This window comes from Malaya genurostris, chromosome 1, assembly GCF_030247185.1.
Source record: "Malaya genurostris strain Urasoe2022 chromosome 1, Malgen_1.1, whole genome shotgun sequence".
Taxonomy (NCBI): Eukaryota; Metazoa; Arthropoda; class Insecta; order Diptera; family Culicidae; genus Malaya; species Malaya genurostris.
Window position 1 is genome coordinate 140724803 of NC_080570.1, and position 21245 is coordinate 140746047.

Below are 21245 nucleotides of genomic sequence, written 5' to 3' on the forward strand. Positions count from 1 at the left end.
TTAGTTTCAGAACTGAGACCCGGAATTCAGTTCCTGGGCTAGAACTTAGTTCCAGATTTCAACTCCAGAATCTCAGAATCCAGTTCCAGAGTCCCGAATTCAGTTACTGGTTCAGAACTCAGTTCTAAAATATTGGCTCAGAATTCAGTTCCAGGATCCAGGCCCAGAAACCAGCTCCAAAGTTCAAACTCTGGGTCTAGAACTCCGTTCCCGAATTTCAGTTTTAGGAATCGGCTTCAAAATCCAGGTCCAGATTCGGGACCTCGAAGGCCTTCTAGTCCAGAGCTTAGTTCCAGAATCTAAGCTCGGAATTCAGTTCCAGAATCCAGGTTCAGAATTCAATTTCAAGAATCTAGCTCCTGAACTCAGTTTCAATATCCAGGCCTAGAGTTCAGTTCCAGAATCGATTTTCAGATTGAAGTTTCAGAATCCAAGTTCAGAATTCAAGTACTGAGCTAAGTTCTAGAATCCAGGTCCAGAAATAGGTCTCAAAATTCAGAACTCAGTTCCAACACTCAAGTTCAGAATTCACTTCCAAAATCTAGGCTGAGAATTCATTTCCAGAATCCAGCTCCTTAATACACGTCAGGAGTTCAACATTAAAATCCGGGTCCAGAATTCGGTTCCTTGGAATCTTGGTTCAGAATTCAATTTCAGAATCCATGTTCTGAATTCAGTTCCAGGAGCAAAAACTTAGTTTCGAAATCGGAACTCAGAACTCAGTTCATGGACCAGAAACCAGTTTCAAAATCCAGGCTCAGGATTTAGTTTCAGAATCTAGGTTTTGAATTCAGTTCCCAAATCAACTATCAAAACCTAGACCCAGTATTCAGTTCCGGATCTAAAACTCAGTTTCAGAAACCAGTTCCTGGTCTAGAATTTAATTCTAGAGTTCGGCTCTAGAATCTCAGAAATCGGTTCCAGAATCCAGACCTAGAAATTAGTTTCTGAACTCGGTTCCAAAATCCAGGCTTCAGAATTCAGTTCCTGATCTAGAACTCAGCTCTCGAATCCAAATCCAGGATCTAGAATCAGATTTCAAATCCGAAACCCAGGCCCAGAATTCAGCTACTGGCCCAGAAGAATCCAAAATCGGGAGCTCAGCCAGCTTCAGAATTTGGTTCTAAAACCTAGAGTCAGAATTCTATTCCTGAATCCAGCCCCTGAATTCAGTTCCAGAATCCAGGTTCTGAGCTCAGTTTCAGAATTCAGGCCTTGAGTTTTTAAATTCAGGCCACAGTTTTTAAATTTAGACTCAGAATTTCATTCCAGAATCCAGGTCCCAAATTCAGTTCCTGAATCCTCGGTTCCGAATTTAGATCCTAGTGCAGAACTTAGTTCAAAATTGAGGCTCAGAATTCAGTTCCAGAATCCAGCTCCTGAATTCAGTTCCAAATTCAGGGCTTTGGACAATCCAGGTCCAAATTTCAGTTTCAGAATCCGGGTCCAGAAATTTATTTCCAGAATCCTGGTTCAAGATACAGATCCAGAATTAGGGGTTTGAATCCAATTCCTGGTCCAAAAGTACAAGATTTCAGTTCCAGAAACCAGGTTCCGAATTCAGTTTCTGGGCCAGAACTTAGATCTAGGATTTAGATTCAGAATCTAGCTACTGATTTGAGTTTCAGAATCCAGGCCTTAAACTAAGTTCCTAAATTCAGCTCCTAAACTCAGGCCCTGGATTCAGTTCCTGGCTCAGAACTCAGATCCAGAATCCAAATCAGGAGCTCAGTTTCAGAATCTGGGTCCAGATTCGGTTCCAGAATCTTTGCTTAGAATTCAGTTCCAGGATCCAGGTTCTGAATTCTTGCCAGAACCAGGTCCAGAATTCAGATTCCAAGCTCAGTTCAAGAATCCAGTATCAAGATTTAGTTTCTGAATTCAGAATTCAGCTCCAAAATCCAGATCCTGAACTCCGTTGCAGAATCCAAGTCAGGAATTCAGTTTCAGAATCCGGGTCCAGCATTCTGTTTAAGAATCTAGGTTCAGAACTTATTTCCAGAATGCGAGTTCTGAATTCAGGTTCTGAACTCAGTTTTTGACTCCAAGTTCAGAACTTAGTTCCGAAATCTAGGCTTAGAATTCAGTTCCAGAATTTAGTTCTAGAATCAAGTCAGGAATTTATCTTCAAAATCGGAGTCCAGCATTCAGTTCCAGAAACCAGGTTCTGAGCTCAGTTTAAGAATCCAGGTCAAGAATTCAGCTCCGAAATCTAGGCCCAGAATTCAGTTGCTTGTCCAGAATATAAAGCTCCAGAATTCGGTTCCAAAATCTAGAATCAAAACTCAATGTCTGAATTCAGTTCGTGGTGCAGAACTTAGTTCCAAAATCTAAGCCCAGGGATTGAACTGAAACTCAGGCCTCTGGCCCAGAGCTTAAATCCAGAATTCAGTTCCAGAACCCAGGCTCATAATCCATGTCCCGAATTCAGTTCCGAGGAAAATGCATTCAACATCAATTAGCCAGGTTTTTTAAGCCAGTAAACTAAAACTTTAAGATCTATTTGATATTATCTGCTGTTGAAACACTAGTGTCAATATTATTGTAATTCACATCGTGTGCAGTCTTGCAACCGGACCTATTTAGAAGTGAAAGCTTCATTGATTTGCACAATCCTACACTCGTCATAAAGCTATGTCTCTGACATTAGTCGACCCTCTTTTTTAAAAAAGCTTAGATTCTATGAGCATCAAACCTTAAACTTTTCTGATGCTAGGTACAAAGTTAGGAATCGAACTCAGGTAGACTGTTTGGAAGGCTGTGGTTTCTTACTGATCTCGCTATACCCTTCCCCGGTAAAAATGTTAATAATAGTAGGGGAGACTGGGGTGAAATGTTAAAAATTTGCATGAAAAGTCAAGATCTGGTGTTATTTCGAAAAAAATTGTGCTCAAAATCGTCTAAAATCAATGAAGGAAAATACGAGTCATATGAGAAAGGAATCATTACACCTGTAGGAATCATGTAAAAGATGACTGATGACCGGGTCAAGTACATTTCTAACAAACAAATTTTCATTTCGATTTCGGCCTCGGATCTACGTTGGCTGTGTTCAAGTAGGCGACGTGTCCTAGTTCGAGTGGTATCGATTGCAAGGGATACAATTATGGATTCCGAAAAATACGGAATTATCGTGTTCCACATTCTCGATACGATTTCTTCGGACCATACCGATTGCTTTAACGCATCTCTCATCAGTTTCCAGCAAGCGATCAATTAATTACCAACCGATAACGGACAAGACCAGGAGTAAAAATTTCGAAATAAGATTTTCCCTGTATCTTTTCCCTCGCCAGTTTCGGTTGGCACATGAACCGATTAATTAATGACACTTAAAACTGGAAGTTGGAGGCATTCACAAAAAAAATACGGCATCCGGTCATCCTACAATCGAAAGTAAAAGTTTGTTTTTATTTTGATAATGTTCGATCCGATCTTTTTTCGATGCCGCAGAAGGAGACAATATGAAGGGAGAAAGGGAGGGAGAGAGAAAGGGAAAACTGTAATTTCGATGATCATCGGAAAGTGAATGTGCTTGCTTCGTTCGTATCTCATCTCTTTCTCCCTTCACATTGCTCGTGTCGTCCGGGGGTCCGACCAGTGAATGAATTCGGTGGTGGACAGAATTAAACATGAGGAATGCGCGATGCGTTCAACCCAGTAATGTCGTTTGAGTGATGGGTTGGTTAGTCTATGATTAATGATTGGAGGTGTATTATTGCGTAATGATGTTGGGTTGTTCACTTGTAACTTTTTTTATAAAGCTTGTTCACGACAAAACTTGGAACCCTCCTAAATACGTTGTTATATCTGGAAATACTTCATCATCGCGGGAAAATTTTCCGCAGACTGACTGACTGAACTTATGTCTGTTCATTGTGAAAAATCAATTTGTGGGGATATTAAAAGCTTTTAGATCCGTGATGGCGTCAGAATAAGAGCAAGTGCGGATAGCAATTTGTGTGAAAATACGGACCTGTCAGTAAGAACTTACTTAGAAAACTTAACTTACAAGGAAAACCTGGTTTTCCTGCAACCACTGTCCATAACGTTCTTAAATCTTTCGATATATGTTTGACCCCTGCTAGGTAGGTTGGAAGTGAAACAAAAACGAATCTCAGAAACCACCAGAAGCCGGCGAAGGTGAAGCAAATATTGCAGAAGAGACCAGATCTTTCGGGACGTACTGTGGCTTGAAAAATGAAAACGTCTCCAACTCTCGCACTGGCAAGATATGAAATCGTTCAAAGTGAAAACTGTGCCAAATCGTAATGATAAGCGAAATGTGACGGCTTAAACCCGGATTCGCAAGTTGTATCGATAATATTTGACGTTAAGTTTTCCTACGCGATAATGGACGATGAGGCTTGTGTGCTGGAACTGAACTTTAAGCAGTTTCCCAGATTGTCTTTTTATACTGCCATTGAGGAGCATTTCAGGTCGAAGAAAAAGGCCAAGTTTCTCAACAAAAATATCTGTTTTGGCAGGCAATATGTAGCTGTGGTCGAGCAAGCCAAAGCTTCATAACTACTGGAATGGTAAACAAGGAAATATACCGTGAAGAGTGCCTAAAGATGCAATTGTTTCCATTCCTACATAGTCATAATCGTCCGGTCACTATTCTGGTATGATTTGGCATCTTGTCACTACGCCAAAGATGTTTTGGAATGGTATAAAGCGAATGGAGTTCATGTTGTACCGAAAAAGGAAAATCCACCTAACTGCCCAGAGTATGAACATGAACTAAGCGAAGCACCCATCGCCGATGATAACAGAAATTAATGAATTATTTGTTGTTAATTATTTACGATAACTTTGAACTTGTTGTTCAATTTATTTTATATTTTCGAGCACTTCGTTAAGTTTATATGAACCACCCTTCCTAAATAAGCTTGAAAACAAATCGAAACACATTGGATAATTTGTGTCTAATTTGTTAGGGTAATTTTGAATTTGTTGCTCATTTTTTTTTTAATTTTTCCGAGTACTTCGAACTATAAAGTTAACGAAGCACCTCTCCCAAATAAGCAAATCGAATAAAAAACCAGTGGATAGTTTGTTGCCAATAAGTTACTGTTTAGTTACGACTATTTTGAATTTGTTGCTCTATTTTTTAATTTTTTTCAGTGCTTCGCTATGCTCATGTGAAGCTAATGAAGTGCCCCTCTCAAATAAGCTTGAAGGCTAATCGAAATCCAGTAGATAGTTTGTTGTTAATTAGTTTCAAATTAATTACGATAATTTCAAAATTGCAGCTCAGTTTTTTTCAAGTACTTCGCCAGGTTCGTTGAAGTTAACGAAGCACTCCTCCTAAATATGCATAAAAAAGAAACGAAATCCAGTGGATAGTTTGTTGTTAATAAGTTGGTAATAAGTTACGGTAATTTTGAATTTGTTGTTCATTTTTCTTTAACTTTTTCGGACACTTCGTTAAGCTCATATGAAGTTGACCTAGCACAACTCCTAAATAAGCTTGAAAACAAATCGAAACCCTAGTCGATAGTTTGTTGCTAATAGGTTGTGAATTAGTAACGATCTTTTTGAATTTTATTACTTTAAAAATTTTTTTGAGTGCTTCGCTCTGCTCATATGAAGCTAACGAAGCGCTCCTCTCAAATAAGCTTGAAAACTAATCGAAATTCAGTGGATAGTTTGTTGCTAATGAGTTATTATTTGGTTACTATGGTTTCGAGTTTGTTGCTCATTTTTTTCGAATACTTCGCTAGATTCATATGAAGCTAACGAAGCACTCCTTCTTAATAGGCCTTAAATCAAATCGAAACTCAATTAATAGTTTGTTGCTAATTGGTTACGGTGGTTTCAAATTTGTTTCTAATTTTTCTTCTAGTACTTCGCTAAGTTCATGTGAAGTCAACGGAGCACCGCTCCTAAACAAGTTTGAAAACGAATCGAACCTAGTGAACAATTTGTTGCTTATTAGTTGCTAATTAGTCTCTCATTAGTTGCAGAAATTTAGAATTTGTTGCTTAATTTATTCTTTATTTTTTCAGTACTTCACTAAGTTCCTATGAAGTTAATGACGAACCTCTCCTAAATAAGCTTGAAAATAAGTCGAAACTCAGTTAATAGTTTGTTGCTAATTGATTACGGTGATTTCAAATTTGTTTCTATTTTTTTTCTAGTACTTCGCTAAGCTCATGTGAAGTCAACGGAGCACCGCTTCTAAACAAGCTTGAAAACGAATCGAACCCAGTGGATAATTTGTTGCTAATCAGTTTCTGATTAGTTACGGTAATTTTGAATTCGTTGTTCATTTTTTTGAGTACTTCGCTATGCTCATATGAAGTTAACGAAGCACCCCTACTAAATGAGATTGAAAACAAATCGAAAATTAGTTGACAGTTTGTTGCTAATAAGTTTTGAATTAGTTATTGTGGTTTCGATTGGGTTGCTCATTATTTTTCGAGTACTTCGCTAAGTTCATATGCAGTTAAAGAAGCACCCCTCCTAAACAAGCTTGAAAACAAGTCGAAACTCAGTGGGCAGTTTATTGCTAAAGAGTTTCTAATAAGTTACGGTAATTTTAAATTTGTTGCTAATTTTTTATAATTTTTCTAGTACTTCACTTAGTTCATATGAAGCTAACGAAACAGTCCTCATAAATGAGCTTGAATACAAAACGAAAACGTTAATAGTTTGTTGCTAAACAGTTTCTAATAAGTTACGGTAACTTTGAATTTGTTGTTCCAATTTTTTTTTTGAGCACTTCGCTAAGTTCATATGAAGCTAACGAAGCAATCCTTCTAAATAAGCTTGAAAACAAATCGAAATCCAGTGGATAGTTTGTTGCTAAATGGTTCCTAATTAGTTATGATAGTTTCGAATGTGTTGCTCAGTTTTCTTCGAGTACTTCTCTAAATTCATATGAAGTTAACGAGGTACCCTTCCCCTTGAGTAACTTGAGCTTTTGTTGCTCAATTATTTTGCGTACATAGCTAAGTTCATATGAAGTTAACGAAGCACCCCTCATAAATAAGCTTGAAACAAATCGAAAACAAATGGATAATTTGTTGCTTATTAGTTACGGTAGTATCGAATTTGTTGCTCATTTATTTTCGAGTTCTTCGCAACGTTCATATGAAGTTTACGAAGCACCCCTCCTAAATAAGCTTGAAAGCAAATTGAATCTCACTGGATAGTTTGTTGCTAATAATCCACTAATTAGTTAAGCTAATTTTGAACTTGTTGCTCGTTTCTATTTTTTCGAGTACTTCGCCGAATTCTTATGAAGTTAACAAAGGATCCCTCCAAAATTAGCTTGAAAACTAATCGAAATCCAGTGGATAATTTGTTGCTAATGAGTTACTAATTAGTTACGATGGTTTCAAGATTGTTGCTCATTTTTTCGAGTATTTCACTAATTTCATATGAAGCTAACGAAGCTAAGCTTTAAATAAAATCGAAATTCAGTTAATAGTTTGTTGCTAGTAAGTTGCTAATTAATTACGGTGGTTCAAATTTGTTTTCTAGTACACTAAGGACATTTTTATACGGTTTTTTTTATGCCACTTTTTTATGCGAATTTTCAGAGTTATGCGGTTTTGTATGCGGTATGTAAACTCGCATAAAAAAAGACTTCAGTGTACTTCGCTTAGTTTATGTGAAGTTGACGGAGGTCTGCTTCGAAACAAACTTGGAAACGAAGCGAAACAAGTGGATAATTTGTTGCTAATCAGTTTCTTATTAGTTACGGTAATTCTGAATTTGTTGCTCAATTTGTTTTGCTAAGTTCATTTAAATTCAACGAAGCAGTCCTTTTAAATAAGCGTGAAAACGAATCGAAACCCATTGGATAATTGGTTGTTAATTAGATTCTAATTAGTTACGGTAATTTTGAATTTGTTACCCAATCTATTTTTTATTTTCTTGAGTACTTTGCTATGCTCATATGAAGCTAACGAAGCAAATCTCTTAAATAAGCTTGAAAACGAATCGAACCCAGTGAATAATTTGTTGCTTATCAGTTGCTAATTAGTTACGGTTGTTTCGCTTTTGTTGCTCATTTTTTCGAGTACTTCGCTAAGGTCATATGAAGTTAACGAAGACCCCCTCTTAAATAAGCTTGAAAACAAATCGAAACCCGGTTGATAGTTTGTTGCTAACTAGTTACAGTGGTTTCGAATTTATTTGTCATATTTTTCGAGTACTTCGCTAAGTTCAAATAAGGTAACGAAGCAGTCCTCATAAATGATTTATTTCAATTTTTTGCTAGTACTTCGCTAAGTTCATATGAAGCTAACGAAGCAGTTCTCATAAATTAGCTTGAAAACAAATCGAAACCAAGTGGATAGTTTTTTGTTAAACAGTTTGTAATGAGTTACGGCAATTTTACAATTTGTTACAATTTTTTTGAGTACTTCGCTAAGTTCATTTGAAACTAATGAAGCAGCTCTCTTAAATAAGCTTGAAAACGAATCGAAATCCTGTGGATATTTTGTTGCTAATAAGTTGCGATTTAGTTACGACCATTTTGAATTTGTTGCTCATTTTAAATTTTTTTTAGTGCTTCGCTAAGTTCATATGTGGTTAACGAAGCACCCTTTCTAAATAAGCTTGAAAATACCCAGTGGATAGATTGTTATTAATTAGTTGTTGATTAGTTACAGGGGCTTAGAATTTGTTTCTAATTTTTTTTCGAGTGCTTCGCTAAGTTCATATGAAGTTAACGAAAACCCCCTCTTTAATAAGCTTGAAAACAAATCGAAGCACAATGAGTAGTTTGTTGCTAATAAGTTGTTAATTAGTTACAGTGGCTTCGAATTTGTTTCTATTTTTTTGAGTATTTCGCTAAGTACATATGAAGTAACCGAAGCACCCCTCTCAATTAAGCTTGAAAACAAAGCGAAATCAATTAGATAATTTTTTGCTTATAAGTTTGTAATTAGTTACGGTAATTTTAAGATTGCTCATTTTTTAAAAAATGTTTTGAGTCCTTCGTTATGCTTATTTAAAGTTAACGAAGCATCCCTTCTAAATTGGCTTTAAATCGAAACTCAGTTAATAGTATGTTGCAAATAAGTTGCTAATTAGTTATTGTAGCTTCGAATATGTTGCTCAGGTTTTTTCGAGTACTTCGCCTAATTCATATGAAGTTAACGAGGCCCCTCTTCCAAATAAGCTTGAAAACAAATCGAAATTCAATGGATAGTCTCTTATTATATAGTTTCTAATAAGTTACGGTAATTTTGAATTTGTTGCTCCTTTTTTTTAGTACTTCGCTAAGTTCATATGAAGTTAGCGAAGCAATCCTCCTTAACAAGTTTGAAAACAAATCGAAATCTAGTAGATAGTTTAATTTAGATTTAAATCGAAACATAGTGAATAGTTTGTTGCTAATACGTTGCTAACTAGTTACAGTGGTTTCGAATTTGTTTGTCATTTTTTTCTCGAGTACTTCGCTAACTTCATATAAATTTAACGAAGTACCCCTTCTAAATAAGCTTGAAAACAAATCGAAACTCAGTGGATAGTTCGTTGCTAATAAGTTGCGAATTAGTTACGATGATTGTGAATTTTTTGCTCATTTTTTAAATTTTTATTTGAGTGCTTCGCTAAGCTCACATAAACTTAACGAAGCACTACTTCTAAACTAGCTTGAAAACAAATCGAACCCGGTAGATCATTTGTTGCTAATTAGTTTGTAACTAGTTACGATGGTTTCGAATTTGTTGCTAATTTTTTTTTTGAGTACTTCGCTAATTTCATAGGAGGCTAACGAAGCTCGCCTTCTAAATAAACTTAAAAACTGGCTGGAGTAAACTCAAAAGTTCGTAGTTTCTTCATACAGCTTCAATTCCACTACCTCTAATTATTTATAAAATGACTAAAAAGGAAATATTGTATGAATAAAAAATGTGTCTTGGATTTAACTAACAGAAAATTTGTTTTATTTCAAATTTAATCTGTCTTTGTCACAAACAAGCCTTAGCAAAGAAAATTATTTTATTTCATGCCATTTTTTTTCAACGGTTCGTCTTTGACTTATCGAAGCATAGCAGTTTATGTTAAACTGTTAGGTCATCTAGTAGTAGAACATGAACCGCTAAGCAAACATCAAATTATGTCTACTTGAGACACTAAAGTTGTACCAAATATTTACTAATTAATGTATTTTTCTTCTATTTCTTTTCAGAGCCTAGCAACACATCGTTTTTGCTTTATTTTTATATTTTTCATTCCGTCAAGTTAACAACAACAATCGTCCAAAATGCCTAAATCGGTAAGTACCATGCATGACGTTAGTTTTGGGTTAGATCACCACAGTCAAAAACTCAATTCCTCCACATGGTAGGAAAACATTAAAGTTATTAATTTTTCACCTTTGGTTCCGCCGGCGCACATAAGCTGTCGAAAATTTTAATGACACCCTTGCAAATGACGGACGACACAACAGTCATAACAAATAATTCGCCGTCTTGCGTAACGCAAAACTCGCGTGCAGAACATCCACACAACAACAGCAACAACAACAACAACGACGACAACAGCAGTAGGGTAATCCGCTCTGGACCCCTGAGATGGCCCCTCAGAGCCCCCAGCGGCCCTACATACTCGCCGTCATGCAAGTCGGCAAGTGCACATCATTCATTCACTCCCTTCCTCACTCGGGTCGCATTCCCGTCTATTCACAATCGATGCAACACGCCACGTGTCAGATGACCAGCAACAAACACGATCACGATGCGGCAACAAGACCACTGAAAACGGGGGGGTGACCGCGATGAGTTCGCGCGTCGAAAATCGCGTTCGTGTTTATTCACTTATTTAACCTACCTGTCTTGATTTGCGACCATATTCTTCGCATTCATCATCATTTTATTTAGTATGCAAGTACTACCTTCTGCCTATTTAACCTTCAATATCCGCCTGCTTCTACTTCCAACCAACCAACCAATCCCCAAACCAACGCGTTGTTTACTCTCAGGGGAAGTACGTGCGTTTTTTTTTTACATCGCGCTGAGGTAATGCATGGATGTTATCTTATTATTTTACTTTTTTTTCGCCTATTCTGGTCATTGTTGTTGGGAAGCTAATTCCGTTGTGCTAGTTGTGCTCCTCAACCTCGTTAGGGCACACTTCTACACCAGCCGGCAGTGTCGGAATACTGATTATGGACTTGGCTGAAATTAGTTACAAGGAATAACAATCAGCAGACGAACTTTTCAGCAGCGTTACTTTTCGATGGAAGTTTTTCGAACGAGAATCAAGATTAAACTGCATTTAATTCCATTAGGAAGAATTTAAATTAATAACTCTGCGATGTTGTCTAAACGTTTTGTTTCAAAATTTAAAATGTGGTGGTGAGCTGACTTCGTCCACGTCCCTTGTCGGTATTTCCAGGCAAATACGTCTTATTTCACTATGACACTATGCCTTTTCAAAAATAAGTTTTCGATCGTAAATATCCCGAATTGTACTGAACGCAACAACGTAATTTTTTCACCATGCCGTGCAAAATATGATCAGCATATTTCTATCTGCTTCAATAAACAATAATCACAAATAACTCAAAATTTAAGGCTTTTCCTTTCTCGTATATGGAAGGCTATACAACCACTGCATATGCATATGAAATGTGCCATATTTTTACTGACAGTTCAACCATTAACTTCAGAACCGACACGCATAATTTGAATGCTGTATACTCCGGTCTGTTGCTCTCTCTCACACATTAACTGTCAATCTCGCCTCCGATTTCGCTGTCTATCATTTCTCATCTATTTCACTCTAATTTTTGCTCTACTGTCTTCCATATTCGCTGCTTGCAATATTTCAGTGCTCAATCGAAGTCGATGTGCGTGGGAAGTGCTTGTGTAAGTTCTTGGCAAAACAAATAAATCGAATCAAAATTTCTAAACAAATTGAATTCGTATGTCTCGTTTTTGTGTTTTAGTGTAGAGTAGCCGTTTTTCAATCAACTATTATAAATGTTACACCATACTTGACGAAAAATATTTGTAGTCGTTGTGAGTACATTTTGTAAAATTATTGTATTTTGTGGAAAAAAAAATTTTTATTGTGACTAAATAATACATCAAATTACAGTTGCCCTGAAGATGAAGGTATAACCTTCGAAACGTTGGCCTTTAACGAAAAATAAATGTTTTGACGAGAAACCAATTGACCAAAAAGCCATCTCTTTATTTGAAAAAAAAAACATTCATACACACACAAGTTTTTACACAAGTTATCTATACCGTTGTGTGGCGTGAACCTTCAGCTACAATTCCGTTAACAAAGTCGCATGTCGCATAATATGTTAATATCAATATTATATACAAATTTGTTATGAATTTTTTAGAATATTTTTTTACTATTATTTCTTCCCTTTGTGATGCGTAAGATTTTACCGGGCAATCCTATAAGTTGCTCTTGTTATGTAACCCAATTGCACACCTTCTGGCGATTTAACTTGAAATAAAACGAAAAGCATGGAGTAGCCGGCCGGAACCGGATTCGAACCGGGAAGGTCGGGATTACCAGCTCACACTTCAAATACTTGAGACTATGAAAGTTAACTGTGAGTGTATGCAAATTTCACCATTGCATAATAAGCGATGCTTAAAGGGCGGGTAGAACCAGACGATTTTGAAAAATCATTTATTTTTGCCTTTCTCATATAGAAAGGCTGTACAATCACTGCAAAAACCGACTTTTGAACCGACTCAGCTCGACGAACTGAGCAAATCTCTCTCTCTCTCTCTCTCTCTCTCTGTGTGTGTGTGCTTTTGTGAACTATTCTAATCAATCTGAATCAATTGGTGTTAAAATTAGTATCCGAAATTATTTAATAAAAGTTTGAAATATATTTTCATGAGACTGTTATGAAAGAAGAGAAAGGCATTATCACACCACTAGGTGGATTAAGAAGGGTTTTTCTTTGTGTTTTCTTATAGTAAAACATTTCAAGGATATTTTGTCAAATTTTCAAGCCTATCGGAACAAAACTCTGCAAGGTATGGGCCTTTATTTTTTCTATCTCATACTTGACATTCCTGAAATGTCTTATTATAACAAAACACAAAAGACAGAAGAAAACAAATTTCGAATATGTTAGACTCTACGCGTTGTCTGGAAAAATAAATTGATAGAAAATTACTCAAAGAATGGAATAATATGAAAATTACAAGCTCAAATATAAATAAATAATCAAATACTGATCTGATAGTTCAATCTGAGTGAAGATTTTTGAGTAAAAACAAGCAAAAGAAAAAGTGAGAGAAGAACAAACGACAATAGAACATTAGACAATAGAACAATAGACCATAGAAAAGGGACCCACACGGCCGAAATCAGAAAAGCTCGAAAGAGAAGAAAGAACATGGAATCCATGAAACGTGGAAACGTTTTTTTAAGGAAATGGACTCTGGAACTGGAAAATGCCTTCAATTTTTTAAATTTGACCACCAGGCGGATCCCCTTCTGTGCAAAATTTGTATGGAGACTTCCTTGATCATTTAGAAACTACCGCTTTATAAAATTCAATTGTCACCAATTTTCCATTTTTTTTCTTGAAAATCATCGAAGTCGAAATTTTGAAAAAAAAATTGACAAAATAAAATCCAGATCTCGACGTTTCATGCAATTTTAAGATTCTTAGATCCGCGGGATCAATTTTTGTATGCCTGCCTCGAAGAAATCTCCCACCAGCTTTCAGTTGAAAACTGGTTCCCACCCATGTGCAGCTTAAGGGAAGTGAAGATATAGAAATCTGAAGGGGCCAGATGAGGGGAATACGAGGGGTGATTTAAAACGTCCCACTCAAAAGAGTCCAAAAGTTTCTTCGTGTCTTAGGCCGTGTAAAATCTAGCATTTTTTTTTTATAAAAGGTATTTTTATTCAGGCCTATTTGCGTACAAGCTTTACGTGGCCGATTAAGCTGAGTTTTTCTAGGGGGAGAGGAGCTTCCGTTTCCCTCCTGCGTGGATTGAGGGGCAGTTTGTTCGTGGTTCGTCTCGTCATCCATTGCCGTGGTATTGATGTTGATTTCGTTGCTAGTTGCTGTAGATGCGCCCTGTTGTACATTGGTTGCAGTTGCTGGTTGGTTGGAGGGTAAGCTGTTAACTGCAGCTGGTGTACTTTGTCCTATAGGGGTTACGTTGGATGGTTTCGTTGAAGGGGATACTTCACTGTTGTTGGTGACTGTCACAGGTGTACTGGGGTTGGTTGGGGTTGGTGTGAAGAAAGCACCGTTGTCCTTTGGTGTTGTTGTCTCCTTGTCCAGTTTATCACATGGCTTACCGTAGTGAACAGCTTTTTGGCAATATTGACATGTGGCCATCTGATTGTCATAGGTAACAAGTGATTTGCACGGAATTCTTGTATCTTGACCGAAAATCACATAAGAAGGTATAGGCCTATTCAAGTGTATGCGTAACAAACGTACGCCATTTGGAATACCGGGGAAAAAGTTCTTCCACTTTTCTTTCTCGATAGAGAGAATCTCTCCGTATTGGGACATAGTTTTACGAATATAAGAATCGTTGACGCTTGAGGGAAGATCATGCACAAGCATTTCTATAGCACTATCTTCCATATATACTGGAATGTTGTACTTAATGTTCTCGTGCTCCACATAATGCACATTATTATTGTCTTTTGCGAATTAAATTGCATCTAACTCTTTATAAAACTGGATGTAAACAACATTATTTGTCTTATTGCATTGAAGTAAATGCACACGTTTAGTGTCAAGACGCATTTGCTCCTTATGCAAACCTTCAAGTTCTCGTATCGAAGGTCGAATTTTGCACTGCCTGAAGTCAACAATAATTGTATTCTTTCGTATCGGCGGTAGCTTTTGTTCGTTTGGTTCACTCATTTTTGAGGTCGTTCTATTGTTCACTGCACAATACTGTACTTGGTTTCTTTCGTCCCGAACGTAAGCGGTTTTGTTTTATCGACTGACTTGGGTGAGATGTGGAAGCGAACTGAAAAAAAATCTAGCATTGTCATGCAGCCGGCAAACTACCTTCAACAGAATGCCCCTACTTTTTTTTCTGAATCGTTTTTTTTTTTAATTTTAGTTCTGCGTCTCACAGGAACTTTTCTCCTGCGAATGATGCATTTTCGCATAATTTGAACTAAATCTACAACCCAGTTGATGACACCAAGCGGGACAGCTTAAAATCACCTGAGAAAGATAGTTTGTGGCATTTCACTAGAAAGTCGAGATCATTGAGGTAGAGCAAGAATAAAAATGATCCCAAGTAACCGCCTTGAGGGACTCCAGAGCCTATGGCAAACGGTGTTGTGGTGCAGTCAGCGATTCTCACTGACATTCTCCGACCAATTAGATATGATTGAAGCCAGTTGAGTAAAGATTCACAGAACCCTAGTTTTTCGAGTTTAGCAACTGCAATTTGGTGGTTTATCTTGTCGAAGGCTGTGGAGAAATCCGTGTAGCATATAGCGTCAATCTGAAGACGTGCTGGTAGAGATCGAATTATAAAAGATGTATAGGACAATGCTTGATGAAATCCAGAACTATATTTTCAAGTAACTTAGACACAACGCATAGTTCGGCTATCCCACAGTAACTAGATACGTCAGCTTCATTTCCATTCTTGAAAACAGTAAAAATATATGATGTTTTCAAAATATCCGGAAAAGTTCCTGAATTGAGTGAGATATTGAACAGCATCGACAGTGAAATTAGAAAGCTATTCAAGCACTTTTTCAATACCAAAGAAAGAATACCTTCCGGCCCAGCTTTATAAAATAGGTTCATTTTGAACACGCTTTATCTGTTTCCATGGTTTTCAACACACTAACCACGGATTGGTCTCGGTTTGATGGGGAGGGATCAGGCAGGCTACGTGGGGCAGTGTTGCCAACATGTTGAAAAACGTTTTCCCAGAGCTGTGAAAGTATTAGTGCACTAACTTTCTGGACGTGTCTCGTAAAAAATCTATGATGAAGTCTTTTATGATGAAGGCTTTGTCATTACTATGAAAACAGGCTTTTGCCATACCATTCGGCTCAGTTCGTCGAGATCAGAAAATGTATCGGTGTGTGTGTGTGAATGAAACAAAAATAATTTCACAAACCTATATTCAAATTAAAAGTTTCGCGGCTGGTCCCATAGTCTGCTAGTGAATTTTATCTGGATCGAACTTCCGGCTGCAGAGTAATGGGGTGAATTGTTCGAATAAATTAAAACAGTACACTCGATTTTTTTTTAAGACTGCTTAACCAATTTTCTTGAATATTTAGATTCAAATAAAAGCCAGCCATTGAATTTCATGCGACGGATGCGACTTTCGGTTCCGGAATTACAGATTGATCCGTATAACAATCTCAATTTCAAAAGAGTGTTACATGACAATGAAAAATCGGAAAATTTTGTGCAAAATACTTCCAACTAGCCGTTTAATTCTTCAGTTGAGTAGTTCTGACCAAATACGTTGATTTCGGCTAGACCGAATCGCAGTTCTTGATTCCGGAAGTACCGTAAAAAAGTGATCGTATATTCCCATACATATTCAATAGAATTTTGGCCGGATCCGGTATCTAGTTCCGGAATTACAGGGTGATGAGGTGTGGTAGAAATTGCAACCCGGAGCGGAAAAATGCTTCTGAAAATTAAGGATGACCAGAAATTAATCAATTACAAATTCAACCATTACTTTTCCTTGGACATTTAAAACTCAAGTCTGAAGTAGGATAGCTGTGAGCTAATTCGTGACTTCATTTTTCATATTTAAATGCTTGGATACCACCGATACAGTCATTGAGGGAAAAATTCGTTACATCATTATCTTATCTCGCTTTGTAGGTTGAAGATAATTAGAGACTGCTTCATTTTCGGTCTACCGTACGCGTACTCTTGGTTAAATTAGCCGTTAACCGTTAGTATGCGTAACACCACTAATTAGAATGCCAGTTTGTCTATTTGAACTGAATTAGGCTGAAGCGGGTTGAGCCGACCGAACAAAGAGTCCCTTACATTTGGCACCCATGGCGTTTCGAAATTAGATCAGCCAAAGAAATATTAACGTTATCGTGCATAGGATTGGGGAAACCTAAAATTTCATGTTCATGTTTGTTGTGCATTTTCGGTACATATATTAAACCGTTAATTTTAAAGTTTCGTCTTAGATTCGTCAATGCATAGCAGTTCGAATTGAAATGTAAATGCCATTTAGCAGTTTAACTTTGTTTAAAAACATTCTTCATTCCTAAATCCAATTCTATTTTCATATCCAGATTCAAATCCAATTTCCGCGCGCCCAATCCGATTAACGATTGACGCGACTATGTTCTATAATTTAGTTCAATAATGACAATCGTTCTGCTCCGGTTGTTCAATTGACCCACAAATGGACCGACGCCGAAACGCGTAATCATCGTAACAAGCCTGTGAACGGTGAAACAGAAAATAAATATCAACACGGTTTGTAGGGCGGAACTATATTTGCACACAAATCCGTGTGTGAATAAACACACTAACACACACACGCGCATATGAATCCATTCCGACTGAAGGTCATTTTTCCCCCCGAGGAAAGAATGGTGTTGAGGAAGGGAACGGGGAAATGATTAATTTGGTCTGGAATCGATCATGTCTCACAGATGTGATGGTAATTTGAATTCTATATTTACTTTCGTAGCTGATTGGAAAAAAAGCATTCGGAAGAGCAGGACAGAGCTTGCCCAGCCGTTCTATGTGTTGGTGATTTACCCACAAATCCGATTACCGATCAACCGCACGGGATTGACAGTTATAATGAACGTGACAGTTGTGTGTAGTTTTTCCCCCCTCATCAGTCTTTCCAGTGAGTTTCACTGCACGTTGGACTCGGGATAGTTGCCTCATCAAGCTGTCATGTCATTTTTCATTATTGATGTAATGTTGATTGTTATCCACTAAGTAGAATGTCAGATTTATGAATAACTAATTTATTACAATGTGGCTGTGACAGAGAGATCGAAAATACGAAGCGTAATGTCATTCGTTATATAACTTAGCTTACACTCAAAAAAAAAATTGTAGCAACTTAACATAGAAACATATTTTTCTTAAATACATAGTATCATTCGGAAAGGAAAGCAGATTGTCATGACTGAACATTGATTTCATTTAACAATTACGGACACACAAAACCGTAAGAGTTTCGGCAAGATTGTCAAAAATCGAGATGAACCTAGAGCCCGCAACTTCCTACATCATGTCTCCCCGTTACAATTTTGAAAAATGTTGACAATTGTTACTCATATTTGAGCTAGTAATATTTTACCGGTAGTCATTTGCCATCCTGGTTTTTAACACACGGAAAACGGGCGAATTGTCGATTCCCAACTGCTTCGTGATCCACGGCCGTAATCATAACTTGCACATGTAAACATTACACTCTAAACAAGTTTCATAGAAAATTTAAATGTTTACCCATGCAATAAAAAGTTCTAGCCAAAAGGAAGTGGTGCATTTTTTTCGAATATAGTCTTTTTAGGTGATCGTGAACTTATCCCCAATAAGAGAAATTGCCATCCTGGATTTTACCACACAAGAAACGGGCGAAATGTCGATTCCCAACTGCTAAAAAAGCATAAGTTTTCTCGAAACGTTTATTCCTTGAAAGCCATCTCAATAATCACCTGTGAAGAGATTGTTACAATATTTTGCACATGTAAACATTACACTCTAAACTAGTTTTACAGAAAATAATAATTTTTACTTATTCAATAAAAAGTTATAAGCAAAATTGTGTGTGTTGCATTTTTTTCGAGTATAGTCTTTTTGAACGATCGTCCTCAGAAAGGGAAATTTTTCTATTAAAATTAAGACCAAATGTATTTCTATAAAAATACCCTAGAAAATGTTGAAAATTGTTACTCATATTTGAGCTAGTAATATTTTTCCGGTTATGCACTAAAATTCCCGACTTTTTCACTTGCCATCATGGAATTTACCAAACATGAAACGGGCTAATTGTCGATTCCCAACTGCTAAAAAAACATAACTTTTTTCGAAACATTCGATAACTACTTGTGAGCCGATTGTGACAGTATTTTGCAGATGTAAATATTACACTCTAAACTAATTTTACAGAAAATAATAATTTTTACTCATGCAATAGTTCGTTGCAAGTTCGATGCAAAAAAAGTATTGCATTCTTTTCGAGTATAGTCTTTTTGGGCGATCGTGAGCTTATCACTCCCCAAAGAAAGAAATTCGAAACGCCAATGTAAAGTAAAATGCATTCACGTTAAATTATAAAAGTATTTGCGTATTATTATTATTTTGTTTTTGACAAAAAAAATCCCATTTTCTTAAAAATTTGAGACCCGGTGTAGTTCTGTTTAATAACCGATTCCCAACTGCTTCGTGATCCACGGCCATGGGCATACGTTTATTTCCGAAATCTTCCACTTGTGAGCAGATTGAGACAATATTTTGCACATGTAAACATTACACTCTAAACTAGTTTTATAGAAAATTTAAATTTTTACCCAGGCAATGAAAAGTTATAAGTAAAAAAAATTGTTCCATTTTTTTCGTGTATAATCTTCTTAGACGAACGTAAACATCTCACTCCCCAAAGAGGGAAATTTAAAACGCAAAAAGTAGGGTAAAATTTATTCACGTCAAAAAATAAAAGTATTTGCGTATTATTATTTTGTTTTTGACAAAAAAGAATCCATTATCGATAAAATTGAAGACCCGATGTATTTCTGTAGAACAGACAGTAGAAAATGTTGATAATTGTTACTCATATTTGAGCTAAAGACTGTCCCAGAAAGTATGGACGCACTTCGATTTCGCTGTAAATAGTTCACAAGTGTTAGATATTCAAATTTTATTCGATATACTGATAATATTAGACTACAATAACAGAATATTATTCTCAACATTTGCTACTTAGCCATTGTAGACTAGCTGGCGAACCTTCTTGCGAACGTTCCTCATTAAATTCCGTACAGACTTCTTGGCGACAAGTTTTGACAATTTTTTCCAATCTTTCTCGAAACTGTTGAATGGTTTCGGCTGCCGAGACATGTTTCCTAAGATGTGCCTTCGTTAATGCCCAAAATTCCTCAATTGGTCGAAGTTGTGGGCAATTTGGTGGATTCATGTCTTTTGGAATGAAAGTGACATTTTTGGTAGTATACCATTCTACCGTTGATTTCGATTAGTGGCAAAAAGCAAGATCTGGCCAGAAGACAACAGGATCCTTGTGGCTTCGAATCATGGGGAGAAGTCGTTTTTGTAAACATTCCTTGATGTATATTTCGCTGTTCATTGAAGCAGTGGTGATGAAGGGTTTCGAAATAGCAGCTACAAATTGCTTGCCAGACCATAGCTTTCTTACCAAATTTTTCGACTTCAATCGATGTCTCGGACTGGTTTAACACTTGCCCTTCTCGCACCGTATAATATTGTGGTCCCGGCAAAGATTTGTAATCGAGTTTCACGTAGGTTTCATCGTCCATGATTATGCAGTTCAAATTTCCAGCAAGAATCGTCTTGTACAGATTTAGAACCCTTGGCCTGATCGATACTTCTTGTTTCGGACTACGTTTTGGTTGTTTCTGCTTCTTATAGGTTCGAAGATTCAAACGTTCTTTAGCACGAAGAATATTTGACTTCGAAGTGTCCACTTTTTTGGCCACATCCCGAACTGAAACCTCCTTAGTTTGCTCGAACGTCTTTAGTATACGTTTATCCAACTGAGAATTAGCAGGACCTTTTTTTCGACCCGTTTTCGGTTTATCCTCAAAGGTGTTATCCTCACCGAACTTCCTAATTGCATTTCGCACGGCTTTTTCACTTAGTAAGCAAAGTCTTGGCATTACATTCCTTTTGTGGAATTTGGCCTTTCTGTTTCAACAGACTTCGCAGCCGATTCTTAGTGTACAGAATCATTGCATGGCTAGTACCATGGATCCTACTGACACTAAGAATCCTTCCAGGTCGGGGCTCGAACATACGACAACTGGCTTGTAAGACCAGCGTCCTATGCATTGAACCGCCAACCCGGGACTTACTCCTTGCATTTTTGCTATCTTTCTCAGTGACAGTCCGCGTTCTGTGCACCATTTGTACACAATTTTTCGACGTTGTTCTGCTGAAAGTCCACGCATTTCGAAACAAACTAATGAAAACGAATAAACAACTGCACATGTGGTTAGAGAAGAGTGCGAACAACAGGACGCAGCCATAAAAATTGACAGATTCTGAACCGAAATAGCAGCGGTTTTTGGTTGCGTCCATACTTTCTGGG

At 37.0% G+C, this 21245-nt stretch overlaps 1 protein-coding gene across 1 annotated transcript in view; it reads left to right on the forward strand.

Annotated features, from left to right (window-relative positions):
* LOC131425947 (moesin/ezrin/radixin homolog 1) overlaps positions 1-21245 on the forward strand; it is a 99900-nt gene that overhangs the window by 17366 nt on the left and 61289 nt on the right. The window contains exon 2 of the mRNA XM_058588276.1: positions 10154-10240. Within this exon, the coding sequence (XP_058444259.1) occupies positions 10229-10240 (12 nt within the window). The 5' untranslated portion in view covers positions 10154-10228. The remainder of the gene's footprint in view (positions 1-10153; positions 10241-21245) is intronic.